Here is a 12,699-nt window from a genome sequence, read left to right as displayed (position 1 = left end):
ACATAGAAAATATAATAAATCATCAATCAGTTGGCTGAGTTATAGTCAGTCAAATTCCATAGCAAAATTATTTTTTAAACACTTTCAATGTTTTTAAACAGCAGAAACATTGTATTTCCTGTAGCTTTTGGATACATTATTAAATGCCAAGGGGGGCCTCCTAGGTCAGGGCTCAAGTTGGGCCTGTGCTGGGACCATAGCTTCATTCTCCACCCCAGCCCCATCACACACGGCTCACTGGCCTGCCCCCACCCCTCCCGGGATGCCTCCCCGAGGCCAGCCTCCCCCGTCCCCCAAACCCCAGCCCCAGGTGCCCAGTCTTCACCAGGGTGTCAGTGCCCTCAAACTGGCCCATGACAGCTTGGACAAAGCCCTTCATCTGGTTAAAGTCATTTTGGTCAATGCTTCCAGAGCCGTCAATCAGGAAGACGATGTCCATCTCTTGATGTGGACACTCTGTGGGGGAATGGGGAGGAATCGGAGATGCACTGCGGGGGCCCAACCCCCTCCTGCAGCTCCTGCTCAACAGAGCCCAGGGGCTGTTCTTGGCATCCCCACCTAGTTTCCGACCCCTCCTTGGAGGAGGCCCCAATCTGCCACCCCAGCCCCCTGCTCCCTTCCTCCCACATGGCCTGGAAAGAGAGGGATGACAACACAGGACCCAGGTGGGCTCCTCATCCATTTAATCAACAAATATTCATTAAACACAGATGCTAGGGGTGCCACAAGCATCATGGGCGAATGTTTAGCAAAGTGGTTCAGGGCGCGTGTTCTGGAGCCAGTGTGCCTGGGCTAAACCCCAGCTCAGCCACGTGCTAATTGGTGAATTCAGGCACATTACTTAACTTCTCTGGACTTCAGTGTCCCTATCTGTAAAATGAAGGTAATACCAGTGGCTACCACGTGGGATCACTGCAAGGATAAAGCAACACGCACATGGGTGCTGGAGACAAGTCCTGGCCCTCTGCCAGGGTCAGCCGCTGGCACCATTCTCACCACGTGCCAGGCACCTTCGAGGCCTGTAGGATATGCCTGTAGGGATGCTGTGGGGGCGGGGCAGGGATCCACCCCAGACCCCACCTTACCCCCAGTCAGGTCAGAGGTCCTTATTTCCAGCTACGTGGAGTTGGCTCTGAGCTGAGTCCCTTCCCAGGAATCACGCTAGGCAGAGGGGAACTGTTGCCCACTGGGACACCTCCTGCCCCTGGAGGAAACCTTTACCGATGACTGGTTCAGCGTCTGAAGGGCCAGCTGCACTCTGAGCCCCCCAGGCATTGGCTGAGGCCTCTGGTTTTTTCATTTTTTGTCTTTTTGAGGCAGAGTCTCACTGTCACCCAGGCTGGAGTGTAGTGGTGTGATCACAGGTCAGTGCAGCCTCGACATCCCCAGGCTCAGGCAATTCTCCCACCTCAGTCTCCTGAGTAGCTGGGACTACAGGTGTGCGCCACCTTGCCTGGCTAATTTTTGTATCCTTTTGTAGAGACGGAGTTTCGCCATGTTGCCCAGGCTGGTCTCAACCTCCTGGGCTCTAACGATCCACTCACCTCAGCCTCCCAAAGCACTGGGATGACAGGCAAGCACCCCCGTGCTGACCTTGGGCCTCTGTTATGATTGCATTGCATCCACCCTTCATGCTCCCATGGGTGCGGCACCCAAGAATATTCCCAGTTGGGAGTGGTGGCTCACGCCTGTAATCCTAGCACTTTGGGACGCTGAGGTGGGCGGATTACTTGAGGTCAGGAGTTCAAAACCAGCCTGGCCAACATGGTGAAACCCCATCTCTACTAAAAATACAAAAAAATTAGCCTGGCATGGTGGCGGGTGCCTGTAATCCTAGCTATTTGGGGGGCTGAGGCAGGAGAATCACTTGAACCTGGGAGGTGGAGGCTGCAGTGAGCCAAGATTGTGCCACTGCACTCCAGCCTGGGCGACAGAGTGAGACTCTGTCTCAAAAAAAAAGAACATTCCCAAGTGACCTCAGAGTTTGTGGAGTTCACTCTGCAATCGTGAGGGCACATCATATGCACATGAACAAATAAGACTTTTCATGCTGTCCCCAGGCTCATGGGGGGTGTGTGGCCTGTGTTCAGGGCCCAGTTGGTACCTCCACCAGCAGCCACATCCTGTGCTGCCCGCAGGGCACTGGGAGATCAGGCCACCAGAGCACTAAGGTGTGAGGCCCACACCACAGGGCTGTGGTTTCTGCCCCCTGCCCACCACTGCAGAAAAAAAAAATGCCTTTTCCTCTTTCCTCTCCCCTACCCCACTTGCTCAACCACTGGTGCTTCAAGGGTGCTGGGGAGAAACAGAAGGTCACTTCCTTCCTGCTTCTTCAATCACCAGCAAATCTTGACATCCATGGGGCAGGCTGCAGATCCCCCCAGGAGCTCCCCGTTTTTTGCCCACATCTGGGCAGCCAACATCTTGCAGTGGTGCCTGTTTTTTCAGCTGCATCAAGAAACCACCCTCTCATCCTCTCTCAGGCCAGGTCTGTGGCAAATCCTCTCACAATGTCTCTTCTGTTTCTTGGTCTTTTTATTGTATCCCCTGGTCTCCCACTAGCAGAAGCCTGGACTTATCCTTTTGAAAAAGGACCCCACCAATCAGGCAAGGATGGCTCAAGCTCTGGGCTCTGCCTCTTGCTATCAATGGAACTCATCTATCTGAACCTTGGTTTTCATATCTGTAAAATGGGAATGGGCCTGCCCACCACCCAGGATGTTGTGAGGATGCAATAAGGTGATTCATACCAGGTATTCAGCACTGCTTGGCACACAGGTGATCCTCAGTGGACCCTGGTCCCTTCTACTTGGACCCACACCCTCCTTGCCTGCACCAGTTTTGTGCTCCAGTCCCATTTGCATCAGGCATCCCACCTCATGAGTTCCACGGATGGCTGTGAGAAGACATTTACCCCTTGTTTTTAAGTGCCACCTCCCTAACCTGACTTCGCAGACATCTCAGGCTGGGCACGGTCCCCCCAAGAGCCCTGGATGTCCCTTCCCCCTTCCCTTGGTCCCCTCCATAGACTCCACCCTTACCATTTGCTCTGGTAATGTTTCTGCTGCTGCTCCACCTTTGTCTAAAGGCCCAGCATGCCTGTCATCATGGCCTCTCTGGTCTGAAGCCCCACCCTCGGTCAGCACCCTGAGCAGCCCCTGGCATTCCCTCTCGCACGGCAGATGAGACAGTTTGCCTGTATCTTCCTCCCAGTCCCAGCATGCAGTCCCCAGCTGGAAGATGGGTCAGAGGGGCTATCACATACTATGTGCCAGGCAGGGTTCCAAGTGCTTTATGCACCTCAATCCCTTTCACCTTCATAACCCCCTGATTATTGAGCTCTATTTTACCAATGAGGAAACTGAATGGCTTTGAGGGAATGAAGCTTCAAGGGAATGAAGCCTGGTGCCCATGGAAAACAAACTTGGGAACCACCATGATGCAGACCAACCCTCAGAGAGATGTCATGGTGGTGTCCCCAGGCCCTGTTCTCTGTGGAAGACATGGGCACTGACAAAATTGCACATCGCATTTTCCGCAGCCCTGTCATTTGCTCCTCTTCGAGAGGAAAGTTAGTTTGGGGAATCCTGGAAGCTCAGCAGTGAACCATCCAGAAGAAACACCTCCCTCATGGATTTATCTTCCTCACCACGTTCTTTACCACACTAAGGTCCTTCCTCTGAAACTCAAGAAGTGGCCATGCACCTGTTGGCAACTGGAAGATGCTGTGCCCTCTACAGCCCGCACAGTGGGGCTCCTCTCTGCCTCCATCAGAACTTTCACCCCTCAGGCCAGGCACAAGGACTCATGCCTGTCATCCCAACACTTTGAGAGGCTGTGGCAGAGGATTACTTGAGCCCAGGAGTTCAAGACCAGGCTGGGTAACATAGCAAGGCCCCCATCTCTACAAAAACGATTTTTTTTAATTAGCCAGGTGTGATGCATGTACCTGCAGTCCCAACTACTCAGTAGGCTGAGGGAGGAGGATCACTTGAGCCCAGGAGTTCGAGGCTGCAGTGAGCTATGATTGCACCACTGCACTCCAGCCTGGGCGACAGAGCAAGACTCTGTCTCAAAAAAATTAGTAGGGTGTGGTGGTGCATGCAGCCTGACAGAAACTCTGTTTTTTGGTTTTTTTTTTTTTTTGAGATGGAGTTTTGCTCTTGTCACCCAGGCTGGAGTGCAATGGCACAATCTCAGCTCACTGCAACCTCCGCCTCCTGGGTTCAAGCGATTCTTCTGTCTCTGCCTCCCGAGTGGCTGGGATTACAGGCGCACACCACCACATCCAGCTATTTTGTTTTGTTTTGTTTTGTATTTTTAGTAGAGGGGTTTCACCACATTGGCCAGGCTGGTCTCTAACTCCTGACCTCAGGTGATCCACCCACCTCAGCCTCCTAAAATGCTGGAATTACAGCCCTGAGCCACCGTGCCTGGCAGGGACCCTGTCTTAAAAAGAAAAAAATATAAAGAAAAACCCTGCAAAGAACTTCTACCCTGGAGCAGCAGGGCTCCTGCCTGAGCCACCCTCTTCTCCTGGCTTCTCTCCTAGCCACACTCGGCCCTCCAGGGAGGGCACAGGGGCCCAGACACAGGCCTCATGCCTGCTCACCCTCAGTGCCAGCATGTGCTCCACAGGGAACCATGGCCTGCCAGGGACCTACCTGGCGTGGCGTCGGGGACTATCTGGATGATCTCCCAGCGCGAGCCCAGCAGGAGGCAGGAACCCTTTGAGTACGAGTTCTCCCCACAGACTCTGTGCAGGGTCGGGCCACAGGCCTGGAGGCAGAAGCCTGTGAGCCAGGAGTCCCTAGCAGCCCCTCCTCCTTCACCCCCAGCCCCAGCCTCCTCCCCAACAACACCCCCCGCACCCCCCCCCCCCCCCGTGGCCCAAGACACTCACTCACCAGGAGCTGGGAGCCGTTGGTGGAGGCTGCCAGGGTCAGGCCCAAGGACATGTTCACGGCCTCAGGGCGGACTGCAAGGGCAGACACGCGGGGTCTCACTCACAGCACACACTCATTTGCGGGGAAGGTCTGGACTGGAAGCTAAGCGGGGGCACAGTTGGGTCCAGGAGGGTTGAGGGGCCCAATTCCCAGGTGGTCACTCACTGTGCAGCGGGATGGGCTGGCACATGCCGGTGGCAGCTGCGCAGTCATACAGCCGTCCCGTCTGGTTGGCCGCCACCACCTCCAGGGGTGCTCCCACCACGAGTCTGGAGACACAACCATGGCCATGTCACTGCAGCCACAGGAGGGGTGGGAGCAGCGGGCACTTGGGGGTGAGGAAGTGTCCCTCCATGGGGAAGCGAGACTCTGTGGGGGAAATTCCTGGCATTTGCCACTTGGCAGAATATTCAGAAATCAGGGCCCAAGTGTAACTCACAGATGCCCAGGGGCCATGCTGGGGTTTATTTGGTTTTGAGTGTGCATACGTACGTATGTGTGTATTTATGTTTAGAAATTTTTTTTTAACATTCACCAAAAAAAAAAAAAAAAACCTATTTAAAGACCAAAATGGCATTTCCCAATCATGGGTAAGCACATTGCGTTTCTGAGTTGCCATTATTTTGAGCCACCCAAGAAATAAGATCATCTCAAGTTAATTGGAACGATTTCCTGAAGACATGTGCTTTCAAAACAAATAGTTGATTCTGTAATTCATTGGACCAATTTAACTATTGTATAAGCAATTTCAATTGGCCAATGTAAAGCAGTGTACTAGGATCCATAACTATATCTATAGTTATGTAGAGTCAAGGGTTTATTTGCAAAACTCCCTGAGTGGGAAAGTTTTTTAATTTTGGAAATGTTTTCTCACTACCCACAATCTCCTCACCCCGGTGAGAAAAGCAGACAGATACTGGTGTATTTTAATGCGCCAAGCAAGGCTTCATTAAATGGCCATGTGAGGGTTCCTTCTAGGTGCCGCTCCTTTACAGAAAGCTACAATCCCTGTGCATCATGATTCAGGGGATGCCTAAGGCTTTGTGAAGAAAATCTGAGCATTGGCTAGAGAGGTAGCAGTTTGGAACCTGCTGATACAAACGATGAGCAAAACTTTAGTGTAACCCATCAACCCATATGTTTTTTGAGACAGAGTTTCACTCTGTCACCTAGGTTGGAGTGCAATGGCGTGATCTCAGCTCACTGCAACCTCCACCTCCCAGGTTCAAGCAAATCTCCTATTTCAGTCACCCAGCTAGCTGGGATTACAGGCACCTGCCATCACGCCAGGCTAATTTTTGTATTTTTTAGTAGAGACAGGGTTTCACCATATTGGTCAGGCTGGTCTCGAACTCTTGACCTTAGGTGATCCACCCGCCTCAGCCTCCCAAAGTGCTAGGATTATAGGCATGAGCCACTGCACTCAGCCAATGTATTCTTTTTTTAAAATGTGGCCCGAAAAACTGATGGTGACAGAAGTCTGACCAGGGGTTCTCTGGGGATGTTGGGTGATGAGAAGGGGTCCACGGCAGCCCTGTGCCTGTGGGATTTTACACAGGAGCAGCTGACCTAGGTGGGGCTCACCCAGGCACGCACATGTGTATCCTTTATCAGATTGGGTCTTTCAGATTTGTGCACCTCAGTTGACCACATTTCCAAATAAAGAAAAACAAAACCCTGGTGCCTGGTGCTTGCTTCCATCCCCCCAGACTGCCAGTCACATGAGGAAGGGAGAGGGGTGCGCGGTGGGAGCTCGGTGACCTCTTATAGCTCCTCGTGACCAACTGAGCCTTCCTGTCCACTGGGGCTCACTGCCAGCACCACTTCCTCCATGGAGCCCTCCTGGGTCTGCTCTCTCCCTGCCTGCGCCCCCCAGACCTTGGTGACACCTGTGTCACATTGTGACTTGAACTCTCTGGGACAGGAGAATGTGAGCTCCTGGAAGTGGGGGCAGGTTCATAATTTGTGGGTCCCAATTTGAAATAAAACTGTGGGGTCTCTTGGGGTTGGGGGGCTCTTACCTTTCTTCTGCTCTCTTCCTCAACCTGTCCTGGCGTTTTTTATTTGCTATGTAGCGTCCCACTCCCTCGGGGTACTCCCAGGGTGAGCGCCCCTAACTGACTTTACCCAGCTCATGCCAGGGGCGGAAGGTAGCAGCGGTCATTGCTCCCACATGGGTGGGGGAGCCAGCAGCTGATACCCCTTCACCACCCTTCAGGAGGCGGTGGGAGGTGGGGCTGCTGCTGAGCTAAGGCTCCAAACCCCCAGTGCATCTCCCTTCTCCCATGACTTTTTTTTTTGACGGAGTCTCACTCTGTCACCTAGGCTGGAGTAAAGTGGCACAATCTCGGCTCACTGCAACCTCCACCTCCCAGGTTCAAGTGATTCTCCTGCCTCAGCCTCCCAAGTAGCTGGGATTACAGATGCCTGCCACCATGCCCAGCTAATTTTTTTTGCATTTTTAGTAGAGACGGGGTTTTGCTGTGTTGGCCAAACTGGTCTCAAACTCCTGGCCTCAGATGATCTGCCCGCCTCGGCCTCCCAAAGCGTTGGGATTATAGGCGTGAGCCATGGTGCCCAGCCCTGCCATCATTCTTTACTTGCAAAACACAAATGCACAGATAAAATTTTTAAGAATTGGCAAGACAGGGTGGCTCACACCTGTAATCCCAGCACTTTGGGAGGCCAAGGCAGGAGGATTGCTTGAGCCCAGGAGTTCAGCCAGTCTGGACAACATAGCAAGACTCCATCTCTGTAAAAAGTAAAACAAAACAAAACAAAAAACAGGCATGATGGCATGCACCTGTGGTCCCAGCTATTCAGGAGGCTGAGGTGAGAGGATCACTTGTGCCCAAGAGTTTGAGGCTGCAGTAAGCTGTGATTGCACCACTGCACTCCAGCCTGGGTAACGGAGCTGGAGTAAAAATAAAAATAAAAATAATCAGGAATTTCAAGAGGTCAAGGGCAGAACATTAAACTCCAAAGTCAATGAGTGTGGGCCCTGTGTGACCGTACTGGCCCCAAGAAGTGGGCCCTGCCTGGAAGGCAGGTTCAAGGCTTCCCTCCCGCGGTAAGGTAGGGTCTTGTCTAGAGTTTTGTGGCCTTTCCTGGGATTGAGAATAATAGGTGCTGATGTGAGGGCCTCCAAGGAGCCAAGGAAAGACTTCTCACCCCTGCTGGCCTTCCTCCAGGACACCTCCCTGGGGTAACCCACGTGTACCCATCCACAGGACTTGATGTAGTGGAGGTTGGGGAAGGAGGGTGAGTGGGGCCTACCGAGATCCACCGAACTGCACCACGCTCTGCCCAAAGCCGCCTGCATCCTCCTGGAAGATCGTAGGCTCCTCCACATCCAGGTTGAATCCATGATAAGAAGCCAGGACTAAGAATATTTGGCGGGCGGGGAGGCTGGGAGTTAAAGAAGCCCCAATCCCTAGGACCTCCCAGCCTCTTTTTCTTTTTCTTTTTCTTTTTTTTTTTGAGCTGGAGTCTCGCTCTGTTGCTGAGGCTGGAGTGCAAAGGCACGATCTCGGCTCACTGCAACTTCCATCTCCTGGGTTCAAGTGATTCTCTTGCCTCAGCTTCCCAAGTAGCTGGGATTACAAGTGCACGCCACCATGCCCGGCTAATTTTTACATTTTTGGTAAAGATGGGGTTTCACCATGTTGGCCAGGCTGGTCACAAACTCCTGACCTCAGGGGATCTGCCCATCTCGGCCTCCCAAAGTGCTGGGATTATAGGCGTGAGCCACCACACCCAGCCAAGCCTGATTTTTGATGGCACGTGAATGTGACTCTGATGCAGTTTTCAGCAAGCGGACTCTTCCCTACGTGCAGTCAGGACTTGGGGGAAACAGGCCCAGGGAGGTGATGTCCAACCTTTCCCCCTCCCTGGTGGCTTCTGTGGCCTTCCACTCCCAGGGGAGGCTGGGGAGACCTCTCTCACCCACACCAGGGACTCCATGAGCAGGAGCGGGGAAGCCTGGGACAACATAGCCAGCTGGAGAGGTAGCTTAGTCGCCACCTGAGCACAGCCCCTGAGCCCCTCTTCATTCAGGTCACACTCTACTGACTCCGGGCCACTCGCACATGAAGCACTCCCCTGCCTCAGCTCCTCATAAGAGTGGTTGGAGCCGACCACCAGCCCCCAGCCTGCCCTCCCAGATGGAGTCCCCTCAGAACTCCTCCAAGCTTCTCCCCAGCCCCCTGGCCCCACTTACCACTCAGAAGAAGCACAGTGCCGAAGGTCATCCCTGAGCAGCGCGTTGAGGGGAAGTGGAAGGTTAGGGACAGAGCACAGAAGGTGCTCACCCTCCCAGGGGGTAGTTAAAATAATGATTCAGGGCCTCCACGCAGCAGGAGGAGGGGCACAGTGGGTAGGAGGGCCGTGGTTAATTATGGAACAGAAGTGGGGGCAGGGGCCAACAACACCCTGGGGAAAAACCCTCATTCTGTCCCCCTCCACCACCTGCAGGGACCTGGCTTCCTTCTCCCAGAAGACCACCCTCCCCCAGGCCTCAGGAGCCAGTTGGTACCCAGGGAGCCCCGTAGCTCTCTGAGGTCCCACAGGAGTGGAAGGACAGGAAGCAGAATGGCTGCAGAGGCCCTGGCATGTGGATGTGAGCCGGGAGAGAGGCAGGGAGAAGGGGAGCTAGGCCAGGGTGTGGTTTCAAAAAGCAGAGCCCCTCCAGAGGAAAATGGACACCCAAAATAATAAAGTCATGCCATGGGCTACTACTCAGCAAGAAATAAGATCAAACTACAGATCAGATGCCGTGGCTCATGCCTGTGGTCCCAGAGCTTGGCAGGTGGATTGCTTGAGGCCAACAGTTCGAGACCAGCCTGGGCAACATAGCCAGACCCTGTCTTTACAATAAATAACAAAGAACAAACTGCAGTTCTGTACAACAACACAGGTTAACTCAATTTTATCTTAAGTGAAAGAAACCAGACACCAGAATGCCTAATGTCTGGTTCCTTTCATATACAAGTTAGAGAATGGGCAAAATTCATCTACGAAGATAGAAATCAGAAGAGTGGTTGTCTATGGTGGGGCAGAGAGGAAACTTTTTTTTTTTTTGACAAGTTTTGCTATGTCGCCCACGCTGGAATGCAGTGGCATGATCAGGGCTCACTGCAGCCTCAAATTCCCAGACTCAAGCAATTCTCCCACCTCAGCCTCCCAGTCACTGGGATTACAGATGCACACCACCATGCCCAGCTAATTTTTTTGTTTTTTGTAGAGATGAGATCGCACTATGTTGCCCATACTGGTCTCGAGCTCCTGGACTCAAGCAATCCTCCCACCTCCTCCTCCCAAAGTACTGGGATTACAGGCGTGAGCCACCACATCCAGCCAGGAACCTTTAGCATGTGTTAAATTTAGCATTTAACATAATATTTTAACATTTATTACATGGGGTTGGGGAGAAGATAAATGACTGGTTGTTATTTATTTTCTGTGATTTTTCTGTATGTTTGAAATATTCCATGATTAAACATAAAATTTCCTTTAAAATGTGAAAAAAAAAAGGTCTATATATAAAAGGCTAGGAATAGGCCAGGCGCAGTGGCTCACACCTGTAATCCCAGCACTTTGAGAGGCTGAGGTGGATGGATCACCTGAGGTCAGGAGTTTGAGACCAGCTCTGGCCAATATGGTGAAACCCCGTCTCTACTAAAAATACAAAAATTAGCTGGGCATGGTGGTGCGCACCTGTAATCCCAGCTACTCAGGAGGCTGAGGCAGGAGAATCGCTTGAACCCAGGAGGTGGAGGTTGCAGTGAGTCGAGATTGCGCCACTGCACTCCAGCCTGGGCGACAGAGCAAGACTGTCTCAATAAATAAAAAATAAAAAATAAATTAAAAGCTTAGGAATATACTTTGAAGGTTAAAATATAACAAGATCCCTACCTATAACATAAATTATTTTGTATATATATGTGACAATTATTTAAAACATTTGGTTGGGCACAGTGGCTTATGTCTGTAATTCCAGCACTTTGGGAGGCTGAGGCAGGTGTATAGCTTGAGGTCAGGAGTTCGGGACCAGCCTGGCCAACATTGTGAAACCCCATCTCTACTAAAAATACAAAGATTAGCCAGGCATGGTGGTGCACGCCTGTAATCCCAGCTACTCAGGAAGCTGAGGCAGGAGAATCGCTTAAACCCAGGAGGCAGAGGTTGCAGTGAGTCAAGATCACACCACTGCATTCCAGCGTGGGCAACAGAGCAAGACTCTGTCTCAAAAACAAAACAAAATGAAACAAACAAAATATTTAAAATGTAATTAAACATCAAGTGCAAATAATATGAAATAGTTTTCTATACAAAAATTTTACATCAATTTACTTGAGAGCTGACATTTAATGGACAGAAGAAATTAATTGTGACGCAGTAACGATGCCTTTGCAGGAAACCGAGCCGAGGGCTGTGATTGCTAACTTCGAGGCTGACTTATCTACTGCCTTACAAAGACTGCCCAGGCAAAGTGGAGTGGCAGCCTTCTCCCTCTTGTGCTGAAAGGTTTGTGGCTGGCAGCACCCTGTCATCAGTTCTGTGGATCTGTGAACTTCTCCCTGTATTTGGAACCACAAAATAATTTGTTGGTGATTCTTCATAATTCAGAAATTTAAAGAGCTCTTCATTTTCTCCATCTTCACCACACCTCATCTTTTACACATTTCTATATCCCCTTTAATTTTGGACTTCCTTCTGTAAGTAGTGCTTGAAACTCACGATTTGCTGATATCAGCAACTATAAAATTCTCCAACTTTCCCTAACTCATATTATCGCTTGTCTCAGCAAAATTTTTTGTTTTCCACTCATGTTTGGAGAGCAATGATAAGGGCAAAATGCAGTAAGGTAGTCAAATGCTCACAATCACTGCACGCTGCCAGGAAATCATCTTTCTCCCAGGCCTGGAGCTGGAGCTGCCAAGGCTCAGAGTCCACAGCAGCTGAAGGTGATGCCCCCAAATTCAGGGCATCCTCTGGGGACTTGATGGCGGCTCCACCCTTAAAGGAACCACCAGCTCTCAGTAAATTTTTAATTAATTAATTAACTAATTTTTATTTTGAGATGGAGTCCTGCTCTGTCGCCCAGGCTGGAGTGCAGTGGTGCAATCTCAGCTCATTGCAACCTCTGCCTCCCAGATTCAAGTGATTCTCCTGTCTGAGCCTCCCGAGTAGCTGGGATTACAGGCACACACCACCACGCCTGACTGATTTTTGTATTTTTAGTAGAGACGGGGTTTTGCCATATTGGCCAGGCTGGTCTCGAACTCCTGACCATAGGTGATCCACCTGCCTTGACTTCCCAAAGTACTGGATTACAGCAGTGAGCCACCGTGCCCGTCTTCTCTCAGTAAGTTTTAAAAAGTTACACTTAGATAAATAAGAAAACAAGAATTTAATAATTGTTTTCAAATCAATGTGAAGGAGAATATTTTTGCAGCCTTTCTCCAGAATGAGCTGTGTCTGCCTGGAGAGCACAACTCCAGGTCCCCATGCCTTAGAGGCCACAGCCAGGATTTGGTTTTGTTTCTCCTGGTCTTCCCCTCCTCCCAGGAAATTTGGCTTTATTCTTCACATGCATTCATAATTCTCTCTCTCCAAATCACTTTTTCCCCCTGCATGAGAAAAATACATCCATAGTAATGTGTTCAAATTGCTGGCTTCCAATTCTCCCCTTTTCCATTTGGGGTATGGATTAGATGCCCTGGAATATTTGCATTGAATTTTACCTATTCAT

At 51.0% G+C, this 12,699-nt stretch overlaps 1 protein-coding gene across 1 annotated transcript in view; it reads right to left on the bottom strand.

Annotated features, from left to right (window-relative positions):
- Nucleotides 1–12,699, bottom strand: part of ITGAD (integrin subunit alpha D) — a 43,198-nt gene that overhangs the window by 23,948 nt on the left and 6,551 nt on the right. Inside the window, exons 2-8 of the mRNA XM_057299982.2 lie at nucleotides 11,839–11,963; nucleotides 9,166–9,257; nucleotides 8,223–8,328; nucleotides 5,112–5,215; nucleotides 4,908–4,978; nucleotides 4,665–4,779; nucleotides 326–456 (exon numbers count right to left, since the gene is read on the bottom strand). Of these exons, the coding sequence (XP_057155965.2) occupies nucleotides 326–456; nucleotides 4,665–4,779; nucleotides 4,908–4,978; nucleotides 5,112–5,215; nucleotides 8,223–8,328; nucleotides 9,166–9,257; nucleotides 11,839–11,963 (744 nt within the window). The remainder of the gene's footprint in view (nucleotides 1–325; nucleotides 457–4,664; nucleotides 4,780–4,907; nucleotides 4,979–5,111; nucleotides 5,216–8,222; nucleotides 8,329–9,165; nucleotides 9,258–11,838; nucleotides 11,964–12,699) is intronic.

Source organism: Pan paniscus, chromosome 18, assembly GCF_029289425.2.
Source record: "Pan paniscus chromosome 18, NHGRI_mPanPan1-v2.0_pri, whole genome shotgun sequence".
Taxonomy (NCBI): Eukaryota; Metazoa; Chordata; class Mammalia; order Primates; family Hominidae; genus Pan; species Pan paniscus.
Note: the sequence above shows the minus strand (reverse complement) of the source record. Positions and strands in the feature narration are given on the sequence as shown.